This window comes from Pelodiscus sinensis, chromosome 11, assembly GCF_052426305.1.
Source record: "Pelodiscus sinensis isolate ZL-2025 chromosome 11, ASM5242630v1, whole genome shotgun sequence".
Classification (NCBI taxonomy): Eukaryota; Metazoa; Chordata; order Testudines; family Trionychidae; genus Pelodiscus; species Pelodiscus sinensis.
The window spans coordinates 5,697,537-5,723,816 of record NC_143062.1 but is presented as its reverse complement, the minus strand read 5'-3'; the positions used below and the strand labels follow the sequence as shown (position 1 = coordinate 5,723,816).

Genomic DNA, 26,280 nt, shown 5'->3' with positions numbered 1-26,280 from the left:
ATGACGCAGAGCTTCGGCTGCATTCCCAGCAGGCCCGTTACCCGCAGGAAACTGGCCCAGCAGCCAAGAAAATCCTGCAGCAGGAAGACCCATTCCTTGCTCCTTGGCGCTCCAGATGGGCGCTGATAACTGGCCTGGCTGCTGGCCAGCCCAGAGCTATTGTTCCCACTTGGAGAGACCCGAGCGCCCAGCAGCCGAATCAGAGAAAGGCACAAAGGGCTGAGGGCGGCCCTGGCTTCTCTCATCAGTCGGGGCAAAGCCAAGCAGCCCTGAGACGTGCGGAGGAATCACAAGGAAATCGGGCTTAGCGCTGACCGACCGGGCGGGGGTGCAGGAGTAACAGTCGACTGTTCTGAAAGCTCAGACTTTGGAACTAGAAATACAAGGCCCAAGAACCCAGCCCCTCGGCCTGGCAGCAGCCCCCTTCCCAGCCTCTGCGAGCCTGAGTTCTGTGGCTGGTCCGGGCGGGGACTGTACTGGAGTCAGGAGTCGGCCGGGGCAGGATCTCAGGAGTTGGATGCTGGGGTGACAGGAGCAGGAAGCACAAGCCCTGCAGTCCAGAGTGGAGCCCCGTTCAGACAGCTCCCTGGGCCTGCGGCCGGACCCCTGGGTTCCCAGCGAGCAGCTGCTGCCTGCGCCGGAGGAGCACTGAGCCCGGGGCTGTGTCGAGCTCAGTGTGATCTCTGGTCCCTTCTTGCTGCTGCCTGTTGGCCCCTCCCTGGCTCCTTCCGGCTGCCGGGCCCTTGGCTCTGTTCTTGTCACTTCACCTTGTGGAGCGGAACCAGCTGCTGCCTGGCGATTCATGACAGCTCCCTTCCTGCTGCCGGCCGGGCCGGCTTCCTCCTGCCGCCTGCCTCCCGCATCCCCTTGGACGGCTCCGTTCGTGGCTCCCGCGTCCTCCCTCCAGCTTCTTCTCTGCCCCAGCGCACCCCCGGGCCCCGTTCCCTCCCGCTGCCCACTGCATCCCCACCGGGCGCCTGGCCTGCCTGGCTGCTCCAGCCCTGTGGCAGCTGCTGCCGTGCCCGAAAGGCCTGCAGAGCCCGGGCAGTTCTCTGGGCCCTCCCCAGCGCGGGGGGTCAGGTCCCAGGCAGGGCTGCGCACAGCTCCCCTTCCCCCGGGACATGTGGGCACCAGCTGGGACTCCGTGCCAGGCCTGGGCGGCCAGCCCTGAGCAGAGCTGGGAGGTTCCCCAGTCCTGCTGGAACTGCAGGTCAGCGCCCGGCTGGCCAGAGGCCTCCTGCGGCCTCCCCGGCACCCCCCAGCCCTGCCCCGCCTCCCACCTCTGTGGTGCTGTTCTGAGCAGCCCGCACGCTGCTCTGGGGTCTGCCCCTGCCAGGGCCTGCAGCTCTAGCCCCTAGGCCTGCTTGTCAGGAGCCTGGCCCGCTTCCTCTCCAGACCCAGGTCTCAGCACCCCTGTGAGCAGCCCAGAGCCTGGCCCCAGCCCCACGTCTCGCCCCTGCACTGGGCCAGCTGCAGCCCCACGTCTCGCCCCTTCATGGGCGGGCCCCAGCCCCACATATCGCCCCTGGCCTGGGCCCCAGCCCCACGTCTTGCCCCTGCACTGGGCCCCAGCCCCACATCTTGCCCCTTCATGGGTGGGCCCCAGCCCCACATCTTGCCCCTTTATGGGCGGGCCCCAACCTCACTTTCCCTGCCACTGGTTGCTCCGCTCTCCCCCCCTCACCTTCTCTGCTGCTTTTCACAGTCAGCTCATGCCCCCTTGTGGCCTGCCAGCCGCCCGGCTCCCAGCCGGCTCCCGTTCCGCCGGGGCTGCTTTCTGGGAGGGAGCCGAGCACTCCTAGGGCCTCAGCCTGATGCCCAGCAGCTCTGCAGGGACTGGGTGGGCCCGGGAACCGGGAGGGCAGGAGGAAAGGGACCCCCACCCAAGGGCTCAGCCTGTGGCCAGGGGAAGAGTCCCTGTGGGGGGCACAGACCCAGGGCTGGGCGGGGGGAGGTGCTTAGGGGGGGTGCAGACCCAGGGCTGGGCGGGGGGAGGTGCCTGGGGGGGCGCAGACCCAGGGCTGGGCGGGGGGAGGTGCTTAGGGGGGGCGCAGACCCAGGGCTAGGCGGGGGGAGGTGCTTAGGGGGGGTGCAGACCCAGGGCTGGGCGGGGGGAGGTGCCTGGGGGGGCGCAGACCCAGGGCTGGGCGGGGGGAGGTGCTTAGGGGGGGCGCAGACCCAGGGCTGGGCGGAGGGAGATGCTTAGGGGGGCGCAGACCCAGGGCTAGGCGGAGGGAGGTGCTTAGGGGGCGCAGACCCAGGGCTGGGCGGAGGAGATGCTTAGGGGGGCGCAGACCCAGGGCTAGGCGGAGGGAGGTGCTTAGGGGGCGCAGACCCAGGGCTGGGCGGGGGGAGATGCTTAGGGGGGCGCAGACCCAGGGCTAGGCGGGGGGAGGTGCTTAGGGGGCGCAGACCCAGGGCTGGGCGGGGGGAGGTGCTTAGGGGGCGCAGACCCAGGGCTGGGTGGGGGGAGGTGCTTAGGGGGCGCAGACCCAGGGCTGGGCGGGGGGAGATGCTTAGGGGGGCGCAGACCCAGGGCTGGGCGGGGGGAGGTGCTTAGGGGGCGCAGACCCAGGGCTGGGTGGGGGGAGGTGCCTGGGGGGCGCAGACCCAGGGCTGGGCGGGGGGAGGTGCTTAGGGGGCGCAGACCCAGGGCTGGGTGGGGGGAGGTGCTTAGGGGGCGCAGACCCAGGGCTGGGTGGGGGGAGATGCTTAGGGGGGCGCAGACCCAGGGCTAGGCGGGGGGAGGTGCTTAGGGGGCGCAGACCCAGGGCTGGGTGGGGGGAGGTGCTTAGGGGGCGCAGACCCAGGGCTGGGCGGGGGGAGATGCTTAGGGGGGCGCAGACCCAGGGCTGGGCGGGGGGAGGTGCTTAGGGGGGCGCAGACCCAGGGCTGGGTGGGGGGAGGTGCCTGGGGGGCGCAGACCCAGGGCTGGGCGGGGGGAGGTGCTTGGGGGGCGCAGACCCAGGGCTGGGCGGGGGGAGGTGCCGGGGGGGCGCAGACCCAGGGCTGGGCGGGGGGAGGTGCCTGGGGGGGCGCAGACCCAGGGCTGGGCGGGGGGAGGTGCTTGGGGGGCGCAGACCCAGGGCTGGGCGGGGGGAGGGGCCGGGGGGGCGCAGACCCAGGGCTGGGCGGGGGGAGGGGCCGGGGGGCGCAGACCCAGGGCTGGGCGGGGGGAGGGGCCGGGGGGGCGCAGACCCAGGGCTGGGTGGGGGGAGGTGCTTGGGGGGCGCAGACCCAGGGCTGGGCGGGGGGAGGGGCCGGGGGGGCACAGACCCAGGGCTGGGCGGGGGGAGGTGCTTGGGGGGCGCAGACCCAGGGCTGGGCGGGGGGAGGGGCCGGGGGGGCGCAGACCCAGGGCTGGGCGGGGGGAGGGGCCGGGGGGGGCGCAGACCCAGGGCTGGGCGGGGGGAGGGGCCGGGGGCACACACCCCAGTCTGAGGGCCGGTGCAGGGATCTCTCTGTGTCCCTGGCAGTGCCCTTATCCCACAGCAGCCGCCTGGTGTCACGGGGTGGGGGAGCCCCGGCCCTGCCCCCCGCAGCCAGACGGGGCTCCGGGGCAGACAGGAGAGGAGGTCGGGGCGCAGCGCGGGTGCGTGTGAGCGCAGGAGCCGAGGGCAGGAGACCTTGCTCCTCTGGGGGGAGGGGCCCGGCCCTTCCCCCTTCCTGCCCTAGGCCCCTTCTCCCACCCTCCCCCCAGGCCCGGCCCTCAGGTGTGGGGCCGAATCCGCCCCCCCCTGCAGCACACAAAGCACCGAGCCGCTCGCCACGCCTGGCAACCGCCTGCAGCGTCCCAAACAAGGGAGCCAGAGCCGAGCCCGGCCCGCGGGGGAGCCATGGGGCCACCGAGGTGCTGGCCTCTCCCGCTGCTCCTGGCCCTCCTTGCCGCAGGTAGGCAGTTCGGTGCCTGCGGACGGGACACCCGCCTGGGAGCACTGGCAGTCCCCTGCCACGGGGGGGGGGGCAGCCAGTGGACGGGGGGGTGCGCCCCAGGGACAGCGCTGCCCAGCCCCCCCAAAACCCCCCAGCCCAGAGACAGCGCTGCCCGGCCCCCCCAAAACCCCCCAGCCCAGGGACAGTGCTGCCCGGCCCCCCAGTACCCCCTGCCCTGGGACAGCGCTGCCCAGCCCCCCGGTACCCCCCCCCCAGCCCCCCCAAAACCCCCCAGCCCAGAGACAGCGCTGCCCGGCCCCCCGGTAGAGCTGCCCGAACCCCCCCCCCCCCCGGGCCCTGGGACAGCGCTGCCCAGCCCCCCGGTACCTCCTGCCCAGGGACAGCGCTGCCCAGCCCCCCCCGGTACCTCCTGCCCAGGGACAGCGCTGCCCAGCCCCCCCGGTACCCCCAGCCCAGGGACAGCGCTGCCCAGCCCCCCCCCCCCGGTACCCCCAGCCCAGGGACAGCGCTGCCCAGCCCCCCGGTACCCCCAGCCCAGGGACAGCGCTGCCCAGCCCCCCGGTACCTCCTGCCCAGGGACAGCGCTGCCCAGCCCCCCGGTACCCCCAGCCCAGGGACAGCGCTGCCCAGCCCCCCGGTACCTCCTGCCCAGGGACAGCGCTGCCCAGCCCCCCGGTACCCCCAGCCCAGGGACAGCGCTGCCCAGCCCCCCCCGGTACCTCCTGCCCAGGGACAGCGCTGCCCAGCCCCCCCCGGTACCTCCTGCCCAGGGACAGCGCTGCCCGGCCCCCCCGGTACCCCCTGCCCAGGGACAGCGCTGCCCAGCCCCCCGGTACCTCCTGCCCAGGGACAGCGCTGCCCGGCCTCCCGGTACCCTCTGCCCAGGGACAGCGCTGCCCGGCCTCCCGGTACCCTCTGCCCAGGGACAGCGCTGCCCGGCCCCCCGGTATCCCCCACCCCCAAACCAGGGACAGTGTTGCCCAGCCCCCCGGCATCCCCTCCCCCACCCCAGGGTGCCAGTGCCGCCCGATCCACATGGCACCAACCAGGTCCCTGCAGGTCCGTGACACCGGGGAGGGTGCCGGGCTGAGAGCAGAGCGCGTGCGCTATCCCAGGTAACAGTGTCTCCTTCGCTTCCAGCAGCCTTCGTCAGCACCACAGGTGAGACCTGAGAACCAGCACCTGCCCCCAGCCACTAGGGTTGCCAGGTGTCTGGTTTTCGCCCGGACAGGCCGGGAATTGCGTTGTCTGGCTGGTAAAAAGCAGACAATACCGGCCCTGGCAAGTATCCTCTCGGCCTCCTGGATGTGCGTGTGCAAGCATGTGTGAGGGCGCGCGTGTGTGTGTGCCTGCCTGTGTGTGTGTGCATGCATCTGCGTGCCTGTGTGTGAGCGTGCCTGTGTGTGCGTGTGCATGAGCCTGCATGTGTGCGTGTGTGCATGAGCCTGCATGTGTGCGTGTGTGCATGCGTGCCTGTGTGTGCGTGTGTGCATGAGCCTGCCTGTGTGTGTGTGCATGCATCTGCGTGCCTGTGTGTGTGCGTGTGTGCATGAGCCTGCATGTGTGCGTGTGTGCATGCGTGCCTGTGTGTGCGTGTGTGCATGAGCCTGCATGTGTGTGTGTGTGCATGCGTGCCTGTGTGTGTGCACACATGCCTGCCACTGGGTTTGGGGTGTCCCCCACGAGGAAGGCAGGATAAGGGATGCCCTGAAGGGCAGTGGAGGGGTTCGGGCATTGGCCTAGGGGTTCGGGCATTGGCCTGGGAACCGCAGGGTCATGGGCTCAAGCCTCACGGTTCCTGCTGTGCGCTTGTGTGTGTCTGTTTGTGCACCTGGGGCGTGTGTGTGCATGCCCATGCACTAGGGGGCAGCATTCCCTGCAAAGTGTGCCCTGGGCACCTACACAGGACAAATACAAATGCCGCCCAGCGAGTATCAGAGCCCCCAGAACTAGGCTTCCTATTGGAGGTGCACATGCCTCAGGGCAGCCAACATTTATTCTGCACATGGATGGAAAAATGTGCACACTGGGAACATTGCAGGGGTGGAGGGGTGTGCCCATGTGGGTGTGTTCATGTGTGTACCCACGTGCCCAAGGGGGGGGTGCCTGTGAGCATGTGTTCTGTGTGGGTGGGTGGGTGTGTGCCCATGAGCCCGGGGTTGTGCGTGCATGTGTGCGCAAATGTGCTTGTGTGTGCCCCCCCCCATGAGCCCCACAGACCGCCCAGGCTCACTGCACACCCCGCGGCCCCTGCCCTGGAGGGCTCACTCTGCATGTCGGTGCCAGGGCTGCCCGGCCTGCCCACCACCGTGAGCCTGATGGAGAGCGTGGAGCCTGGCACGGCCATCGCGGAGATCGACGTGACCTGCCAGAACGAGAGCGGTGCCCCCACCCTGGCCCTGCAGAGCACCCCCCCAACCTCCTTCTTCAACCAGCCGGCCATCGCCCCTGGCGCCAGCCCCGACGCCCCCTACAGTGCGCAGGTGTGCACCCGCTGCCCGGCCCGTCTGCAATGGGACCAAGGGGCCAGTGCAGCCCCAGGGGCCGGGCGCCTGGCCCCAGCCAGCTCCGGCAGCCTCCCATTCCGAGCTAGTCCGCGCCCTGGCCAGCCGAGCAGGCTTGAGACGCAGCCTGGCAGCAGAGCTGCTGGGCATCACCTGCACGGCCTCCCCCGGGGTCCCCCACGCCACGGCCCCACAGCTCTGCTCACGGCCTGTTTCCAGCATGGCACCCGGCTCATCCCCTGGCAGAGAGAGACCTAGGGGACCAGGAGGGGGGAGAGCCCCGTTAGCCGCGGGGTCGGGGGCAAGGCCGTGTTAGCCGCGGGGTCGGGGTCGGGGGCAGGCCGGCCGTGGCTGTGCCGGGTGCCAGGTGAGCCGACAGCAGCGGTTTCCGCTAGGTCACGCTGAGCCCCGGCGCTGCTCTGGACGCCCGGCAGGTCAATCAGTACGTGCTGGCCCTGACGGCCACCTGCCCAGGGGAGGCGCCTGCCACTGGCCAGCTCGTTGTTCAGGTCGGCACGGCCGCCGGGCCCCCCCGCTGCATGGCCAAGTTCGCTAGCCAAGGTAGGGCCCGGCACCGCTTGCTTCGCCCGCCGCCGCGCTCTCCCCTCCCCCACCCTCAGGCTCTCCCCTCCCCCAGCCCCCCAGGCTCTCCCCGGCCCAGCCGCCGCGCTCTCCCCTTCCCCCACCCCCCCAGGCTCTCCCCTCCCCCACCCCCCAGGCGCTCCCCTGGTCCCTACTCTCTCCCCGGCCCCTGTCTCCAGCCCTTGCACTCTGTGCCCAGGGCTGCCAGGGACGTTGGGGACCCAGGCGGGGCAGCGCTGCCAGGCCAGGGGCACTCCTGGCTCTTTCTGCTCTTAGGCCATGGGCCTCCGCCCGAGGGGAGAACACTGGGGGGGGGGCCGCTGAGCCCTGGCTCTGTGCTTTCCCGCAGGGGGGGAGCTGGTGCACGTCCCGGAGGATGTGGCGCCTCTGACACCCCTCTACACTGTGGCCCTGCGGCGCCCGGCCAGCAGGCTGCAGGTGAGTGCGGACCCAGGGCCTGGTGCTGCCAGAGGGCCCTTCATAGCTTGTGGGGTGCTGGGAGGGGAAAGGCCGGCAGAGCCTGAGGGGGCAGGGGTCTGACAGGGCCCAGAGGCAGGAGAGGGGTTGTGGGGTGGGTGCTACAGGGCCCAGTGGCGGGGGAGGGGCTGTGGGGTGGCTGCTTTGGGGCCCAGCGGTGGGGGAGGGGCTGTGGGGTGGGTGCTACAGGGCCCAGTGGCGGGGGCAGGACTGGGGGGGCTCTGACAGTGCCCACTGTGGGGAGGGGTTAGGGGTGGGTGCTACGGGGCCCAGTGGCGGGGGAGGGGCTGTGGGGTGGGTTCTACAGGGCACAGTAGTGGGGGAGGAGCTGTGGGGTGGATGCTACAGGGCCCAGTGGCAGGGGAGGGGCTGGGGGGGCTCTGACAGTGCCCAGTGTGGGGAGGGGTTAGGGGTGGGTGCTACGGGGCCCAGCGGCGGGGGAGGGGCTGTGGGGTGGGTGCTACGGGGCCCAGCGGCGGGGGAGGAGCTGTAGGGTGGGTGCTACAGGGCCCAGTGGCAGGGGAGGGGCTGTAGGGTGGGTGCTACAGGGCCCAGCGGCGGGGGAGGGGCTGGGGGGGCTCTGACAGTGCCCAGTGTGGGGAGGGGTTAGGGGTGGGTGCTACGGGGCCCAGCGGCGGGGGAGGAGCTGTGGGGTGGGTGCTACAGGGCCCAGCGGCGGGGGAGGGGCTGGGGGGGCTCTGACAGTGCCCAGTGGGGGGAGGGGTTGGGGTGGGTGCAACGGGGCCCCTGGCTGGAGGGGGCCTGCTCTGGATCAGGGGACCTGACTCCCCGTCTTAGCCCCTCTCTCCGTGGCAGTTCACCATTGAAGACAACGACTCTCCCCTCAGCATCACGAGTGCTGGGCAGGTGCTGGCCCCCGCGTCGGGCTTCGCCCCGGCCCACGCTGGCCAGGTGGGTGCGAGACGCTGGGCAGGCTCCAGGCCTGATTCCCAGGGGCCCCGGGGCCCTCTCGGTGGGGGGGTTGAGGCTCAGGGCTGTGACCAAGGGGGACAGGTGGGGGGCACTTACCTCAAGCTGCTCCCAGGAGCCGAGGCAAGTCCCCCCTCCAGCTCCTACAGGAAGGTGTCACCTGCTTTTGGGGAACAGCTTCCCAAGAACCCCCATCACCCGCGCCCATCCACCCCAGCCCCTCCCAGACCCCATCCCCCTGCGCCCCATCTGCCCTAGCCCCACCCAGACCCCATCCCCCCGCGCCCCATCTGCCCTAGCCCCTCCCAGACCCCATCCCCCCGCGCCCCATCTGCCCCAGCCCCTCCCAGACCCCATCCCCCCACGCCCCATCTGCCCTAGCCCCTCCCAGACCCCATCCCCCCACGCCCCATCCGCCCTAGCCCCTCCCAGACCCCATCCCCCCGCGCCCCATCCGCCCCAGCCCCTCCCAGACCCCATCCCCCCGCGCCCCATCCGCCCCAGCCCCTCCCAGACCCCATCCCCCCGCGCCCCATCCGCCCCAGCCCCTCCCAGACCCCATCCTCCACTTTGCTTGGAGTTGGGAATCCAGTCAGCTGGACTCTGGGCTTGGAAGGAGGCCCTGAGTCCTAAGGACACAGCGATCAACCAATCCCGGTGAATTCGAAGCAAAAGAAAACTTCCATCCTCAAAGCCAAGCTACTGTTGCAAGCACAGGACACTGGCTAGGTGGCAAATAGCCACAATTTGATACGTGGACTCAGGGAAGGTCCCTGGGCTGGAATCCATAGTTACGAAGGGGAAAAGCAGTGGCCAGCTCAGCCCTGGTTTGCAAAGCCCCGAACAAGGAGAACACTAAGCCCTGCGGACTCACCTTCTCCCCACTTACCCTTCTCCCTCCGTCCCTGGAGAAACTGCTGATCTCAAAGAAGGGACAGTGAGAGAAACCCCCCTGGGCCAGTTTGAAATTCCTACTTGCATTGTTATTGGCTGACTGCCCGAACCGCCCCCCCCCCCCCAGCTCTCCTACTGGTCACAGCAGCTCCTCATCCTACTCCCCTCGTCTCTGCTCCCTCCCGGCCCCCTGAATCTCTGGGTCTGCCCCTTCACTTGAGCCCCTCCAACCGCCCAGCTCCCTCTCTGCCCTGGCCCAGGGCCGGCAGTGCCCATCCATCACGGTGAGCAGATGGGCAGATGAGGCAGGCCAGGGTCCCGTGAACCTCCCCTGCCCCCGTCCTCACCCAGCACCTGTCTCTCCAGGCCTTCAGGCTGCAGATCCTGGTGACCGACAGGAACGGGAGAAACTGCAGCGGAGCCGTCACGGTGAAGGTGCTGCCCATCCGCCATCCCCGCGTCAACTTCACGTAAGGGCACAGGGTGCTTGGCAACAGGGCTCCCTCTGTTTCCCGCGCCTGTGTGGAATGAATTTTATTATGTGCACCGCTCTGAGGGATCTGGACACATGACACATCACCTCTCTAGGGGTGGGGCCAAGGGATTCCAAGTGTGGGAGGGGTTCCGATCTGGGGCAGAGACCTATCATGGCAAGTCCATGCTGGGGGTGAAGCATCTCTCGCCATGGGGGCCTGAGCCCTAGCAGGCCGGCCAGCTGCATGCCCACACTGCCCAGCTGGAGCAGAGGTGGGGAGCAGGGTGACTCCCAGGGCCTAGGGCACGGCGGGAGGGTGTGGAGTTGCCATTTCCTGGACAGCTCCCTAATGGGGGTCCATGGGGACAAGATGCTTCTGGCAGGGTGAGTGAAGGGGCCTGGCAGTAGATGAGGATGTGGGGCACAGGGTGGGTGGGGGCCTGGCGGGAGCTGGGCTGACCCTGCTGTGGGGCGCAGGGCGGGCGGGGGCTGGGCTGATCCTGCCGTGGGGCGCAGGGCGGGCGGGGGCTGGGCTGATCCTGCCGTGGGGCGCAGGGCGGGCGGGGGCTGGGCTGACCCTGCCGTGGGGTGCAGGGCGGGCGGGGGCTGGGCTGACCCTGCCGTGGGCCGCAGGGCGGGCGGGGGCTGGGCTGACCATGCCGTGGGCGCAGGGCGGGCGGGGGCTGGGCTGACCATGCCGTGGGCGCAGGGCGGGCGGGGGCTGGGCTGACCATGCCGTGGGCGCAGGGCGGGCGGGGGCTGGGCTGACCCTGCCGTGGGCGCAGGGCGGGCGGGGGCTGGGCTGACCATGCCGTGGGCGCAGGGCGGGCGGGGGCTGGGCTGACCCTGCCGTGGGCGCAGGGCGGGCGGGGGCTGGGCTGACCCTGCCGTGGGCGCAGGGCGGGCGGGGGCTGGGCTGACCCTGCCGTGGGCGCAGGGCGGGCGGGGGCTGGGCTGACCCTGCCGTGGGCGCAGGGCGGGCGGGGGCTGGGCTGACCATGCCGTGGGCGCAGGGCAGCGTGGCGCAGCGTGGCCGTTCCGGAGAAGGGAGGTGCCATGAGGCTCATCGCGCAAGTGCAGGCCCAGGGGAGCAACGTGCGCTACGAGATCGTGGCCCCGGACACCCACGGGCTCTTCACCATCCACCCAGGTGAGCCAGGCAGGGCCGGGGCCCACTGGAGTGCAGGTTCCCACGGGCTGCCTGGCCCCACTCCTCTGGGCCTGGAGCGGGATGGAAGGGCGGGACCGGCCCCTCCCGGCTGGGCCCAGCACAGGGCAGCCAGCAGCTCCAGCTCCTAGGCTGCAGGCCCGTGGGGCTCTGCGTGTGCCCCACCCGAGCAAGGGTGCTGGGGGTGCTGGTGGGTTCCCTCATCCCCCTCCTAGGCCGGACCTGCTGGCCACATCCGGGCACAGCTCAGTGCCGCGGGCAGGGGCTGCCCAGGTAAACCCGAGCGCCAGCCCTCTCCCCCCAGAGCCCCAGCCCCAGAGCCACCTCCTGCACCTCAATCCCCGCGTCCCCGGCCCCACCCCAGAGCCTGCATCCCCGCCCCCACCCTGTGTCCCAGCCCTGAGCCCCCAGCCCCACCCCAGGAGCCTGCATCCCCGCCCCCACCCTGTGTCCCAGCCCTGAGCCCCCAGCCCCACCCCAGAGCCTGCATCCCCGCCCCCACCCTGTGTCCCAGCCCTGAGCCCCCAGCCCCACCCCAGAGCCTGCATCCCCGCCCCCACCCTGTGTCCCAGCCCTGAGCCCCCAGCCCCACCCCAGGATCTGCATCCCCACCCCCACCCTGTGTCCCAGCCCTGAGCCCCCAGCCCCACCCCAGGATCTGCATCCCCACCCCCACCCTGTGTCCCAGCCCTGAGCCCCCAGCCCCACCCCAGGATCTGCATCCCCGCCCCCACCCTGTGTCCCAGCCCTGAGCCCCCAGCCCCACCCCAGAGCCTGCATCCCCACCCCCACCCTGTGTCCCAGCCCTGAGCCCCCAGCCCCACCCCAGGATCTGCATCCCCGCCCCCACCCTGTGTCCCAGCCCTGAGCCCCCAGCCCCACCCCAGAGCCTGCATCCCCGCCCCCACCCTGTGTCCCAGCCCTGAGCCCCCAGCCCCACCCCAGAGCCTGCATCCCCGCCCCCACCCTGTGTCCCAGCCCTGAGCCCCCAGCCCCACCCCAGAGCCTGCATCCCCGCCCCCACCCTGTGTCCCAGCCCTGAGCCCCCAGCCCCACCCCAGAGCCTGCATCCCCGCCCCCACCCTCTGCCCCAGCCCTGAGCCCCCAGCCCCACCCCAGGGTCTGCATCCCCACCCCCACCCTCTGCCCCAGCCCTGAGCCCCCCAGCCCCACCCCAGGGTCTGCATCCCCACCCCCACCCTCTGCCCCAGCCCTGAGCCCCCAGCCCCACCCCAGGGTCTGCATCCCCACCCCCACCCTTTGCCCCAGCCCTAAGCCCCCGAGCCCCACCCCAGAGCCTGCATCCCCGCCCCCACCCTGTGTCCCAGCCCTGAGCCCCCGGCCCCACCCCAGGGTCTGCATCCCCACCCCCACCCTCTGCCCCAGCCCTGAGCCCCCCAGCCCCACCCCAGGGTCTGCATCCCTGCCCCCACCATGCTGGTGCGGCACACACCCTGCTGCGGCACGCTGCTCCTCATTGGTGCACGTAACAAGATTCGTTCTACCCGGGGTGGGTAACATTAGATAGAGGGACGCTGCCAGCACCCACGCCCTGACCCGACCGTGCCTGGAACCCCCCAGCGCCGCCTTTGCGCCTGCCCCCCCCAGCATGGCTCCTCTGGGGGCCCTGTCTGTGCTTGGGGAGCTGCAGGTGCCTCCCTGTCCTTGGCAGTGACTGGCGAGCTCCGCAGCACCCAGGAGCTGGACCTGCAGCGCTTCCCCGAAGCCGCGCACACCCAGCTGCTGGTGCGAGCCTACGACAAGCTGCAGCCCAGCAACAGCGACTCCATGGGCCTCAACATCACCGTGCTGCCTGCCAACACGGCACCCCGCTGTGCCCCTGCCATCTTCCTGCAAGTCTCCCTGGGAGCAAGAACTCCTGGGTCTGGGGGCCCGTGGGCTCTAGCGCTGGGGGGCCGGGAGCCAGGACTCCACCGGGCCGTGGGCTCTAGCGCTGGGGGGCTGGGAGCCAGGACTCCACCGGGCCGTGGGCTCTAGCGCTGGGGGGCTGGGAGCCAGGACGCCACAGGGCCGTGGGCTCTAGCGCTGGGGGGCCGGGAGCCAGGACTCCACCGGGCCGTGGGCTCTAGCGCTGGGGGGCTGGGAGCCAGGACTCCACCGGGCCGTGGGCTCTAGCGCTGGGGGGCTGGGAGCCAGGACGCCACAGGGCCGTGGGCTCTAGCGATGGGGGGCCGGGAGCCAGGACTCCACCGGGCTGTGGGCTCTAGCGATGGGGGGCTGGGAGCCAGGACTCCACCGGGCCGTGGGCTCTAGCGATGGGGGGCTGGGAGCCAGGACGCCACAGGGCCGTGGGCTCTAGCGATGGGGGGCCGGGAGCCAGGACTCCACCGGGCCGTGGGCTCTAGCGCTGGGGGGCCGGGAGCCAGGACTCCACCGGGCCGTGGGCTCTAGCGATGGGGGGCTGGGAGCCAGGACTCCACCGGGCCGTGGGCTCTAGCGCTGGGGGGCTGGGAGCCAGGACGCCACAGGGCCATGGGCTCTAGCGATGGGGGGCCGGGAGCCAGGACTCCACCGGGCCGTGGGCTCTAGCGATGGGGGGCCGGGAGCCAGGACTCCACCGGGCCGTGGGCTCTAGCGATGGGGGGCCGGGAGCCAGGACGCCACAGGGCTGTGGGCTCTAGCGATGGGGGGCCGGGAGCCAGGACAGCACTGGGCCGTGGGCTCTAGCGATGGGGGGCCGGGAGCCAGGACAGCACCGGGCCGTGGGCTCTAGCGATGGGGGGCCGGGAGCCAGGACTCCACCGGGCCGTGGGCTCTAGCGATGGGGGGCCGGGAGCCAGGACTCCACCGGGCCGTGGGCTCTAGCGATGGGGGGCCGGGAGCCAGGACGCCACCGGGCCGTGGGCTCTAGCGATGGGGGGCCGGGAGCCAGGACTCCACAGGGCCGTGGGCTCTAGCGATGGGGGGCCGGGAGCCAGGACGCCACCGGGCCGTGGGCTCTAGCGATGGGGGGCCGGGAGCCAGGACTCCACAGGGCCATGGGCTCTAGCGATGAGGGGCCGGGAGCCAGGACAGCACTGGGCCGTGGGCTCTAGCGATGGGGGGCCGGGAGCCAGGACTCCACAGGGCCATGGGCTCTAGCGATGAGGGGCCGGGAGCCAGGACTCCACCGGGCCGTGGGCTCTAGCGATGGGGGGCCGGGAGCCAGGACTCCACAGGGCCGTGGGCTCTAGCGATGGGGGGCCGGGAGCCAGGACTCCTGGATTTCGGCTGTGCCAGACCTGCCTGTTGAGGCAGCCAGGGCCCTGTAGCTGGCCATGGGACCCGCACTGCAGGGGCCGGGCTGTGGGCTGGCAGCCTCTGCCGATGGGCTCAGAGTGTGGGCTGCAGCATGGCAGGGCTGCGGGGGCCATGCCTGGCACAAGGGAGGTGAGAAGCCTGTTGGCGCTTGGCCCCCAGTAACCGCTGCCCCCCGCTTCAGGGCGCAGGTACCGGAGGACACCCCGGTGGGCTGGCCCCTCGTGACGCTGACGTGCTCCCGCCCTGACGCCAGCAACAGCAGCTCCCTGCACTTCCAGGTGGAGGGTGGCCAGCGCTCGCTGACCAGCTTCCGCATGCAGGGCCCCCAGCTGCAGGTGAGCCCAGCTGAGCCAGCGCCTCCTGCAGCCAGAGGCACCGTGGGGCCCTGCGGGGGGCCTGGCCTACGGGCTCAGGTTGCCCCACCTGTGACCTGCGGGCATCGGGCTGCGAGAGCCTGGGCTCCGCCCCAGCTCGGGGAGGGGGTGGGGACCAGTGGTTAGAGTAGGGGCACAGCATGGCCCTTGCTCCCTGGCGCTCCCTGTGCGTGGTCCCTGTGGCTAGCCCTGCTGCCCTGGCTTGTGGCATGGGGGGGCACAGGGCTGTGGGCAGCGCTGGCGCCGGGTGACGCCACGTGCAGCCCCTGCCCCGAGCTGTCCGGGTTTGAATCGTGTAGGTCAACGAGAGCCTGGATTACGACTCGGCCGCTAGTGCCAGCTTCCAGTATGTGGCCACCATCCTGGTAACGGACAGCGGGCAGCCCCCCTGACCAGTGAGTGCCACGGAGTGTGGGGGAGTCCCCGGGCCTGCACCCCTCCGCAGCCAGGCGGGACTCTCGGGCGGCAGGTAGAAGAGAAGGGTTATTGGCTCCCAGGGACATGACGTAGCTCAGGCTTCTTGTTACAGGAACCAGAAACAGCCAGCACAGCCCAGCTTGGGAAAGGGGGGCAGAGCCCCAGCTCAGTCCTTGCCCGCCCCCCCGGCCAGCTAGGCTCCCTTCTCCCCCAGCTCGGTGTCCCTGCCCGCCCCCCAGGCCAGCTAGGCTCCCTTCTCCCCCAGCTCGGTGTCCCTGCCCGCCCCCCCGGCCAGCTAGGCTCCCTTCTCCCCCAGCTCAGTCCTTGCCCGCCCCCCAGGCCAGCTAGGCTCCCTTCTCCCCCAGCTCGGTGTCCCTGCCCACCCCCCAGGCCAGCTAGGCTCCCTTCTCCCCCAGCTCGGTGTCCCTGCCCGCCCCCCCGGCCAGCTAGGCTCCCTTCTCCCCCAGCTCGGTGTCCCTGCCCGCCCCCCAGGCCAGCTAGGCTCCCTTCTCCCCCAGCTCGGTGTCCCTGCCCGCCCCCCCGGCCAGCTAGGCTCCCTTCTCCCCCAGCTCGGTGTCCCTGCCCGCCCCCCAGGCCAGCTAGGCTCCCTTCTCCCCCAGCTCGGTGTCCCTGCCCGCCCCCCGGCCAGCTAGGCTCCCTTCTCCCCCAGCTCGGTGTCCCTGCCCGCCCCCCAGGCCAGCTAGGCTCCCTTCTCCCCCAGCTCGGTGTCCCTGCCCACCCCCAGGCCAGCTAGGCTCCCTTCTCCCCCAGCTCAGTGTCCCTGCCCGCCCCCCCAGGCCAGCTAGGCTCCCTTCTCCCCCAGCTCGGTGTCCCTGCCCGCCCCCAGGCCAGCTAAGCTCCCTTCTCCCCCAGCTCGGTGTCCCTGCCCGCCCCCCAGGCCAGCTAGGCTCCCTTCTCCCCCAGCTCAGTCCCTGCCCGCCCCCCAGGCCAGCTAGGCTCCCTTCTCCCCCAGCTCAGTCCTTGCCCGCCCCCCGGCCAGCTAGGCTCCCTTCTCCCCCAGCTCGGTGTCCCTGCCCGCCCCCCGGCCAGCTAGGCTCCCTTCTCCCCCAGCTCAGTGTCCCTGCCCGCCCCCCAGGCCAGCTAGGCTCCCTTCTCCCCCAGCTCAGTGTCCCTGCCCGCCCCCCAGGCCAGCTAGGCTCCCTTCTCCCCCAGCTCAGTGTCCCTGCCCGCCCCCCAGGCCAGCTAGGCTCCCTTCTCCCCCAGCTCAGTCCCTGCCCGCCCCCCAGGCCAGCTAGGCTCCCTTCTCCCCCAGCTCAGTGTCCCTGCCCGCCCCCCAGGCCAGCTAGGCTCCCTTCTCCCCCAGCTCGGTGTCCCTGCCCGCCCCCCAGGCCAGCTAGGCTCCCTTCTCCCCCAGCTCGGTGTCCCTGCCCGCCCCCCAGGCCAGCTAGGCTCCCTTCTCCCCCAGCTCAGTGTCCCTGCCCGCCCCCCAGGCCAGCTAGGCTCCCTTCTCCCCCAGCTCGGTGTCCCTGCCCGCCCCCCAGGCCAGCTAGGCTCCCTTCTCCCCCAGCTCGGTGTCCCTGCCCGCCCCCCAGGCCAGCTAGGCTCCCTTCTCCCCCAGCTCAGTGTCCCTGCCCACCCCCCAGGCCAGCTAGGCTCCCTTCTCCCCCAGCTCAGTCCTTGCCCGCCCCCCAGGCCAGCTAGGCTCCCTTCTCCCCCAGCTCAGTCCTTGCCCGCCCCCCAGGCCAGCTAGGCTCCCTTCTCCCCCAGCTCGGTGTCCCTGCCCGCCCCCCAGGCCAGCTAGGCTCCCTTCTCCCCCAGCTCGGTGTCCCTGCCCGCCCCCCAGGCCAGCTAGGCTCCCTTCTCCCCCAGCTCAGTCCTTGCCCGCCCCCCAGGCCAGCTAGGCTCCCTTCTCCCCCAGCTCAGTCCTTGCCCGCCCCCCAGGCCAGCTAGGCTCCCTTCTCCCCCAGCTCAGTCCCTGCCCACCCCCCAGGCCAGCTAGGCTCCCTTCTCCCCCAGCTCGGTGTCCCTGCCCACCCCCCAGGCCAGCTAGGCTCCCTTCTCCCCCAGCTCGGTGTCCCTGCCCGCCCCCCAGGCCAGCTAGGCTCCCTTCTCCCACAGCTCAGTCCCTGCCCACCCCCCAGGCCAGCTAGGCTCCCTTCTCCCCCAGCTCGGTGTCCCTGCCCGCCCCCCAGGCCAGCTAGGCTCCCTTCTCCCACAGCTCAGTCCCTGCCCACCCCCCAGGCCAGCTAGGCTCCCTTCTCCCCCAGCTCGGTGTCCCTGCCCGCCCCCCAGGCCAGCTAGGCTCCCTTCTCCCCCAGCTCGGTGTCCCTGCCCGCCCCCCAGGCCAGCTAGGCTCCCTTCTCCCCCAGCTCAGTCCCTGCCCGCCCCCCAGGCCAGCTAGGCTCCCTTCTCCCCCAGCTCAGTGTCCCTGCCCGCCCCCCCGGCCAGCTAGGCTCCCTTCTCCCCCAGCTCGGTGTCCCTGCCCGCCCCCCAGGCCAGCTAGGCTCCCTTCTCCCCCAGCTCGGTGTCCCTGCCCACCCCCCCGGCCAGCTAGGCTCCCTTCTCCCCCAGCTCAGTGTCCCTGCCCGCCCCCCAGGCCAGCTAGGCTCCCTTCTCCCCCAGCTCAGTGTCCCTGCCCACCCCCCAGGCCAGCTAGGCTCCCTTCTCCCCCAGCTCGGTGTCCCTGCCCGCCCCCCAGGCCAGCTAGGCTCCCTTCTCCCCCAGCTCAGTGTCCCTGCCCACCCCCCAGGCCAGCTAGGCTCCCTTCTCCCCCAGCTCGGTGTCCCTGCCCACCCCCCAGGCCAGCTAGGCTCCCTTCTCCCCCAGCTCAGTGTCCCTGCCCACCCCCCAGGCCAGCTAGGCTCCCTTCTCCCCCAGCTCAGTGTCCCTGCCCGCCCCCCAGGCCAGCTAGGCTCCCTTCTCCCCCAGCTCGGTGTCCCTGCCCGCCCCCCCAGGCCAGCTAGGCTCCCTTCTCCCCCAGCTCTGCAGAAAACTAACTCACACAGCGACTGGTCACCCTGCATCCAGCCGCCCCACCCCGGCCTGGGAAAGTGCCGCCTGCCTGAGTCCTCCACCTCGCTCAGGTGTCAGGCCGGCCTGGGCCACCCCTACCCACCTCCCCCCAAGAGTTCTGCCCCAGAGACCCCGCCCCCTGGGCATCGCACACACAGTCACTGCGGAGGAGCACACAGCACAACACAGCAACCAGCGACTGCAAAACCAGAGACCACAGGGCTCCGAGAGCGGCCAGAGTGCCCCGCTCTGCTGGGCCCCCCGCCCCCGGGCCCCTCAGTGCAGGAGCCCAGCGTAACCCTCGGCCAGAGGGAACAGCTGTAGGGGAGGCAGCTCCCAGAATGCAGTGGGGTCATATGGCCCCTCGCCCCCACCCCGCTCACAGAGAGAACCACCCATCCAGCCCCAAGAGAGTGGCCCCAGGGGGTTGTTCCCTCCCATCCACAGGCAGCCCGACCGCGGGGGCTAATCCCCAAAGGGCCCCGGGCAGCCCAGCACCAGGGGGTGACCCAGGCCTGTGTGGTGCAGCCCGTGTGCCTGTGCTGGTGACGGTGACGCCGAAGAACGAGCACTCCCCCGTGTGCCCGGCCAGTGCCACCTTCAGTGTGCCCGAGGATGCTGCCTTCGGCCAGCCCGTGGGCAGGGTGACTGGCACGGACCTGGACTTCCCCTTCGACAGCATCGAGTACAGCCTTGTGGGGGGGGCCGGCACCAGCCCCCCCGCCTTCTACATCGGCCCCCGCACCGGTGAGCCCCTGTGCCAGGCTGCGTGGGCAGTGCCAGCCTCTGCCAGTCTCTGGGCGGTTCCCCCATCCGCCCCGTTACCCCCATTACTCCATGTACACCCACCACTGCCACCCTCCCCTGCCCTGTGACTCCATCCCTGCCTGATCCCTGCCCCCTTCCCCACCCTGCTCCCGTTATCCCACCCTGACCGCACTTCCCCAGCCTCCAGGGAGCCCCTTCCCACCTGAGTTCAGCTCCCCCACATTGCTGCCTCACTGCCCTCGTGTCACGCAGGCGAACTCCACGTGCTGGGACCCCTGAACTACGAGAGCAAGAAGGCCTATGTGCTGGGTGTGCTCCTGCGGGACATCGGCAACGACGCCGACCCGCGGCTCCGGCTCAGCGCGCTCTGCGAGGTCGCCGTACGCGTGCAGGTGACGCCTCAGCCCCTCCCGCGGCTCCGGCTCAGCGCGCTCTGCGAGGTCGCCGTACGCGTGCAGGTGACGCCTCAGCCCCTCCCGCGGCCCCGGCGCAGCGCGCTCTGCGAGGTCGCCGTACGCGTGCAGGTGACGCCTCAGCCCCTCCCGCGGCTCCGGCGCAGCGCGCTCTGCGAGGTCACCGTACGCGTGCAGGTGACGCCTCAGCCCTTCCTGCGGCCCCGGCGCAGCGCGCCCTGCGAGGTCACCGTACGCGTGCAGGTGACGCCTCAGCCCCTCCCGCGGCCCCGGCGCAGCGCGCTCTGCGAGGTCACCGTACGCGTGCAGGTGACGCCTCAGCCCCTCCCGCGGCCCCGGCGCAGCGCGCTCTGCGAGGTCGCCGTACGCGTGCAGGTGACGCCTCAGCCCCTCCCGCGGCTCCGGCGCAGCGCGCTCTGCGAGGTCACCGTACGCGTGCAGGTGACGCCTCAGCCCTTCCTGCGGCCCCGGCGCAGCGCGCCCTGCGAGGTCACCGTACGCGTGCAGGTGACGCCTCAGCCCTTCCCGCGGCCCCGGCGCAGCGCGCTCTGTGAGGTCACCGTACGCGTGCAGGTGACGCCTCAGCCCCTCCCGCGGCTCCGGCGCAGCGCGCTGTGCGAGGTCACCGTACGCGTGCAGGTGACGCCTCAGCCCTTCCCACAATGCCGGTGCCGTGCACTCTCAGCCACATGCACATGATGCCCAGCCAGGGACCAGGGCCAGCCCCCGGACTCTCCTGCAGTGCATGGGCCAGAGGACACATCGAGCTCCTCGGGCCATCCTTCCTCTGGCATTCCCCAAGCCCAGGGGCTTGGCTCCGCCGGGCAGCATGTGCCAGCCTGCAGCTTGTTCTGTGCCCTCGCCGGGGGTAGCTTGGCAGAGGGGCACTGCACCATCCTCAGCTCTTCGGGGGAACCAGTAGAAATGCGGTTGGGGCCCAGGTACCGACAGGGCCCTGCCGTGCCCACTGGCCGTGGGGCTGGCACCCCACGGCTCTGCTGTAGTGCAGGTCGGCTGGCTCCAGTGTGGTAACCCAGGGCTGCACCTTGGCTGGGCGACGCTGTCCCCGGAGCCTTGCAGCATCGCAGACCAGACGTGCTGCTGGCTGGAGCCGCCAGGGTCCCCAGACTGGCTGCCAGGCTGGCCACCCTTCTCAGCACAGGCCTTTGTGTGCCCCCAGGATGTCAATGACCAGCCCCCGAGCTGCACACCCCCCTACCAGGAGCTCTTCATCCACTCCACACGGGACCCCAGCCTGCCCCTCACACAGCTGCAGTGTTCAGACGAGGACGAGAGCACCGTGCTGCCCCTGAGCTACATCCTCGTGGGAGGTGAGTGGCTTGCACCTCAGTGCCCCTGGCCATGCTCTGGAGGGGGCTGGGGGGCTCCGTGCCCCTGGCCAAGCCCTGGAGGGGACTAGGGGGCTCCGTGCCCCTGGCCAAGCCCTGGAGGGGGCTGGGGGGCTCCGTGCCCCTGGCCAAGCCCTGGAGGGGGCTGGGGGGCTCCGTGCCCCTGGCCAAGGCCTGGAGGGGGCTGGGGGGCTCCGTGCCCCTGGCCAAGCCCTGGAGGGGGCTGGGGGGCTCCGTGCCCCTGGCCAAGCCCTGGAGGGAGCTGGGGGGCTCCGTGCCCCTGGCCAAGCCCGGGGCGGGGCTAGGTGTCTTGGTGTCTGTGCCTCTGAACTAGCCCGGGGAGGGAGGGGCTGGGTAGGGTTACTAGGTAGCTTCAGAAAAAATACTGGACACACTTGATCGGCGGGGTGGGGGGAGTGACCAACTGGGAGGGGAGCGGGGCTGGCCGGGAGGAAGGGGGGGGACGGGAAGCAGGGCTGTCGAGGGGGGTCGGAGCAGCAGGGCTGGCCGGGGGAGATCTGGGCAGGGTGTGGGGGGGAGCAGGGCTGACCGGGGCAGATCAGGGGAAGGGGGGAACGGCTGGCGGGAAGCAGGGCTGGTCAGGAGGGGTTGGGGGGAGCGGGGGAGATCAGGGGGAGCAGGGCTAGCCAGGAGGGGCTATGGGGGAGGGGAGCTGGCCGGGGGAGATGGGGGGGGCAGGGCTGGTGAGGGGCTGGCCAGGGGAGATCGGGGGGAGCGGGGCTAGCCGGGATGGGGTCGGGGGGAGCGGGGCTGGCCGGGATGGGGTCAGGGGGAGCGAGGCTGGCCGGAGGGAGAGTGGAGTGGGTAAAGAGTCGGCTGGTGGGGAGTGGGACTGACCTGGGTACATGCAGATCCCAGGGCGCTGCCCGTCCTGCGCACGGTCCCGGTGAAACACGAGCGAGTCCGGCTCCGGCTCCACAAGGCTCTTGCCCAGCGCTCAGGAGCACAGACAGGGCTTCTCCTCCCCAAGGCGTCACTCCTACATCAGACGCAACCAGAGGCTCCCAGCGCCAACACGCCCCTTCCCAGCCACTCCTCCGCCCGTGCCAGGCTTCCGTCAGGCGCCCCGCCGGAAAACCAGGAAACACCGGACATTGCACACGTCCAGTATTTTGAGTGTTTTACCGGACAGAGGGCCCAAAAACCGAACTGTCCAGTTGAAAACCGGACACCTGGCAACCCTAGGGCTGGGTGGCGCCGTGCCCCAGGCCTAGCCCGGGGGTGTCTGTGCCCCTGCCCTACCCGTTGTGCCGGAGGAGGCTGGGTATGGGCCTCAGTGGGGCTCACATCTCTCTGCTCCCCTGCAGGGACCTGTCAGGGCCTCGGAGGTGGTGTCCGTGTTGGGCGCAGGGGGCTCTGCAGTGGGGCAGGGAGGGGGGCCCACCGCACTTGGCAGGCCAGCGTCCCCTCCCCAAGCTCCCCATGGCAGCGGAACCCCGGGCTCATCAAGGCCTCTCCTTGCCAGGCAACACGGATGGGCACTTCCGGCTGGCGGGCAGCACCCTGCTGCCCTCGGCCTTCTACCCGCCCGACAGCGCCCCCGAGCCCCGCACGTTCCAGCTGCTGGTGGAGGTGACAGACAGCCTGAGCCTGCCCCGCCACAGCACCACAGCCACGCTGGTCGTGCATGTGATGCCCGGGGCCACCGCCGCACCCAGCACTGCCACCACGCGCACGGTGAATGGGGCGGGCGCACGGGGCTCCGGGGCCTTGAGTGGGGCCCACCCCCAGCCTCCTCTGGCCCCCACAACCTGGCTTCCCCGTGGCCTCTCCAGCCCCCGCACCCCTATCCCCTCCAGAGGGCTGCTCCTGCCCGTTAGTCGTGGGCAGGGCCCCAGCCTGGCGAGGTGCCCGCGGGAGGGCCGGGGGATCCTGCGCTGAGGTGTGGTGGGTGGTCTTTTTCCTGGGGATGTTCCAGAGCCAGCCCAGAGTCCATGCTGTGCCAGGCATTCCCCGAGGAGGGGGCGCGGTGCCCAGTGGGCCCCATGGGAGCGCTGCCAGGCTGCCCAGCAGTGCTCTCTGCTTGCAGACATTGCGACAGGAGCCACTGGTTGTCACCCGCGCCGAGCAGTTCTGGGCGCCCCCCCCCTGGTTCGTGGTGGTGCTGACGGTCTCGGTGGCGCTGCTGCTGGTGACGCTGGCCTGGCTGGCCTGGACACGCCTCTGCAGGTGAATGCTGGGGGGGCCTGTTGGGGGCCAGCAGCCCACCAAAGCCTTCTGCTCCGGGCCCTTTGGGCAGTGGGGGCCCAGTCCCCTGCCCGCCCCCGTTCACCACGGCCCTCTGCTCCTCCTTGCAGGCCTGCTGCGGGGGAGCCAGCACAGCCGCTCCTACAGGACAGGTGAGAGCCCAATCATGTGCCGTTGGCACCACCTGGCACCAGCCCAGCCTGCGCCCCAGGCAGCTGTGACCCCCGCAGCCAGCCCCTGGCAGGTCCCCACGGCTGGGCTAGCCATGCTCCGTCGGGACTCTGCAGGCGGGTGGCAGCGTGTGGGAGGGGCCACGCTGGGTTGGTACCGACCATGGGCCCTTTGCTGGGCTGCTGGAGACCAGCAAACCGGTTCCAGCAACGTGGGCATTTGTGCCAGGCTGCCCTGCTAGGGCAGGTCTGGGCCAGCGCCCAGCGAATGGCACCTGCCTCCCATAGGGCATCCTGCTGCTGTCTGGTCCCTCTCAGTGGCCTGCCCTGGCACAGGCCCGAGCCTCCCCTTACTCACCAAGGGCGCTCTGCTCCGTAGCCCGAAGGCACCACCCAGGGCTGCCCGACTGCCAGGCAGAAGAGGGTGCCTAGGCCCTGGGAGGGGCACACACCAGCACAGGTGAGAGGGGCCTGGCTCTTTGGGGTCCAATGGGGCCTGTGCCCTGACTGTCTTCATGCTCCCCTCAGGGCCTTGTCAGACCCACACAAGGCAAAGAACAGTGCGGCCTCGCAACAGCCGGGCAAGGAGACGGGCCCTGCCAGCATCCTCAGCCAGGTACAGATGCCCCGTCCGAGCACATGCCCTGCAGGAGCCCAGAGCCCTGCCTCAGCCTGCGCCTGCCTGAGCCTGGCATGGCCCACAGACAGCTCCTGGGCACCGTCCGGTGGCAGCAGGACCAGCTGTGCACCTGCCCCTCCCCCCATCCAGCACCCCCACTACCTCCTGCCCCTGCCCCCAGCACCCTCTGCTTGTTCAGCCCCCACAGTGTTTCCCCCCCCCCATAGCCAACATCCCCTGTCGCTCAGACACCTAGAACCCCTGCCCTTCCCCACAGCCAGCCCCCCGCTGGCTCCCCCCGCCATAAAGTCCCACGGCGCTCCCTACTGGGGGGCACAGGGGTTGCCTTGTCCATGAAGTTCTGGCTTTCCCCTTGTGCTCCGGGCTCTGCAGTGAACAGCATCTCTGCTCTTCTCTCCGCAGCGGGAGCAGTTTGATGGTCGCGCCCAGGACCCCAGTGAGTGCCAGTCCCCTGCCCCCCTCCTACCCACCTCAGCTGGCCCCTCTCCCTCCTACCCACCTTAGCCGGCACCGGCCCCCCTTCCCTCCTCCTACCCACCTCAGCTGGCCCCTCCCCCTCCTACCCACCTCAGCCGGCCCCTCTCCCTCCTACCCACCTTAGCCGGCACCGGCCCCCCTTCCCTCCTCCTACCCACCTCAGCTGGCCCCTCTCCCTCCTACCCACCTCAACCAGCGCCAGCCCCCTGCCCCCCTCCTACCCACCTCAGCCAGCCCTCTGCCCCCCTCCTACCCACCTCAACCGGCCCCTCTCCCTCCTACCCACCTTAGCCGGCACCGGCCCCCCTTCCCTCCTCCTACCCACCTCAGCCAGCGCCAGCCCCCTGCCCCCCTCCTACCCACCTCAGCCAGTCCCCTGCCCCCCTCCTACCCACCTCAGCCAGTCCCCTGCCCCTCCTACCCACCTCAGCCAGCACCTCCCCCTCCTACCCACCTCAGCCAGCACCGGCCCCCCTGCCCCCCTCCTACCCACCTCAGCCAGCACCGGCCCCCCTGCTCCCCTCCTACCCACCTCAGCTGGCCCCTCCCCCTCCTACCCACCTCAACCGGCCCCTCCCCCTTCCTACCCACATCAGCTGGCACCAGCCCCCTGCCCCCCTCCCATTTACCTCAGCCAGCACTGGCCCCCTGCCCCCCTCCCATTTACCTTAGCCAGCACCGGCCCTCTTCCCTGCCCCCCTTTCTTAGTCCTTCCCCAGTCATTGCCAGCTCCCATTTTACAGTGCCTGCACCCTGAGTCGAGCCCCTGGGTGTCCCTCGGGCTAGCCCAAGGGCATGGCTGGAACCAGGCCTTCACAGATGAGGTGCCCCCTATACAGAGCCCTGCCCCCTCCCGGGCTGTGGGGAGCCTGTTGGCGTTGGGGGAGAACTGGAACATGGCTGGGGCCGGCTGCTGCCCCGGCCGGAGCCCCTGGGTAACGTTCGCCCTGCTCTGTGTCTCCAGGTACAGGCCAGGACTATCCATCCAACAGCAACACCGGAGCGCGGCGCTGGGTCTGAGCGGGGGAAAGCCCCCCCTTAGCTAAAACCCGCCTGTCCTTGTACTGACCATGGGACACAAAGCTGTTTCCAAAGTCTCCTCTTTCCCCTCCATGCCCGCCCATGACTCTCTCTCCCGCCCCTGCCCCTTTGAGAGAACAACCCCCCTTTTCTTCCAGACAGTTTCTCTTTCGTACTTCTGACTGTTTGATTAACTGGTGTTAAGAGAATTCTTCAGCAAAATCGGCACCTTATGAAATCCTTGCTAAGGCCTAAATATCTGGAAACCCCTTTGAGGGTTGGTGCCATTTCATAAACGTGCGCATTGTTACGGATATCACTAAAAGCAATGAACAGTGTTGTGACCACACTAACCCTCCGTGCCTGGTTGGTGTCAATTAAATGGCTTTTTTCAGTGCCTTAAATATGTGCTAAACCTCATTGCAGGAGGAATACCAGCTAATTCGATGTAGGGCGTTATTTCGGAATCCCATTTCACTGCCGCGTGGAGACGCGGGCAGTTTCTTCGGGCTAGTCAATTTCTAAAATGGTAACTGGCCGGGAACATGCAAATCAAGCACGGGATATTTAAATCCCGCGCTTCATTTGCAATTTCGGTCGCCCTCGTTAGCCTCCCTACATCAAGCTGGGGGCTGGTGTAGACATACCCTGACAGACTTCGGGGTAGAGCATGTGGGTGACATTTCTTACTCCCACGTTCAGTGCTTTGCAATAGGTGCCTGCTGGCTGTTCAGCCTTCGCCTCTTGCAGGCCCTGGAAACTGGGCCACTTCCGCCAGTGCAGCAGGGGCTTTGCCAAATCTCATTTGCTTCATTTGGGTCCAGGGATCAGGCTGGCAGGGGGTGAGCAGAGGGTGGGAGGGAAGAGAAGAGGGAGATAGTGGGGAGGGGGTGGGGAAGGAGAGGGGGATGGGCAGGTAGGTAGGAAGGGGGTAGGGGGCCGGCGCTGGCTGAGGTGGTGGGACATAGTGGGGGGTGCTGTAGTGTTTGTGTGGGGGTGTACCTCAGTTTACCCCCCCCTGCAGTTTGCCCTGTATGAGGGGGGAGGCCAGGCAGGACTCACTGGGGAACTGTGTCAGAGTCTCACCTCCTGGGGTCCAGGTGACAAAAGATTCCCCTTGGGTCTGGGAGCAGGATACCAAGGGGCGGAGCGGCCTGGGGGCTCAGGGACCAGTTGCTGGGGGCTTGTGTTTACTCTGGGCTGGGCAAACAGGAAGAGAACAGTCTGAGCCGAGGGCTGGCGGATGAGGGGCCTGTGTATTCTGCCCCCAGGGGTCTGAGGCTGCC

At 70.3% G+C, this 26,280-nt stretch overlaps 1 protein-coding gene across 1 annotated transcript; it reads left to right on the top strand.

Moving 5' to 3' along the window:
* Window positions 1–25,807, top strand: CDHR4 (cadherin related family member 4). The gene is made up of 17 exons (XM_089781361.1): window positions 1–54; window positions 3,275–3,891; window positions 5,035–5,055; window positions 6,181–6,377; window positions 7,330–7,418; window positions 8,274–8,369; window positions 9,648–9,751; window positions 10,770–10,906; window positions 18,970–19,091; window positions 19,290–19,307; window positions 20,311–20,461; window positions 21,966–22,177; window positions 22,419–22,669; window positions 22,798–22,839; window positions 23,386–23,473; window positions 23,900–23,933; window positions 24,939–25,807. Exons 1-17 carry the CDS (start codon window positions 1–3, stop codon window positions 24,992–24,994), a joined length of 2,289 nt encoding a protein of 762 aa, XP_089637487.1. The 3' UTR covers window positions 24,995–25,807.
* The last annotated feature ends 473 nt before the right edge of the window (window positions 25,808–26,280 follow it).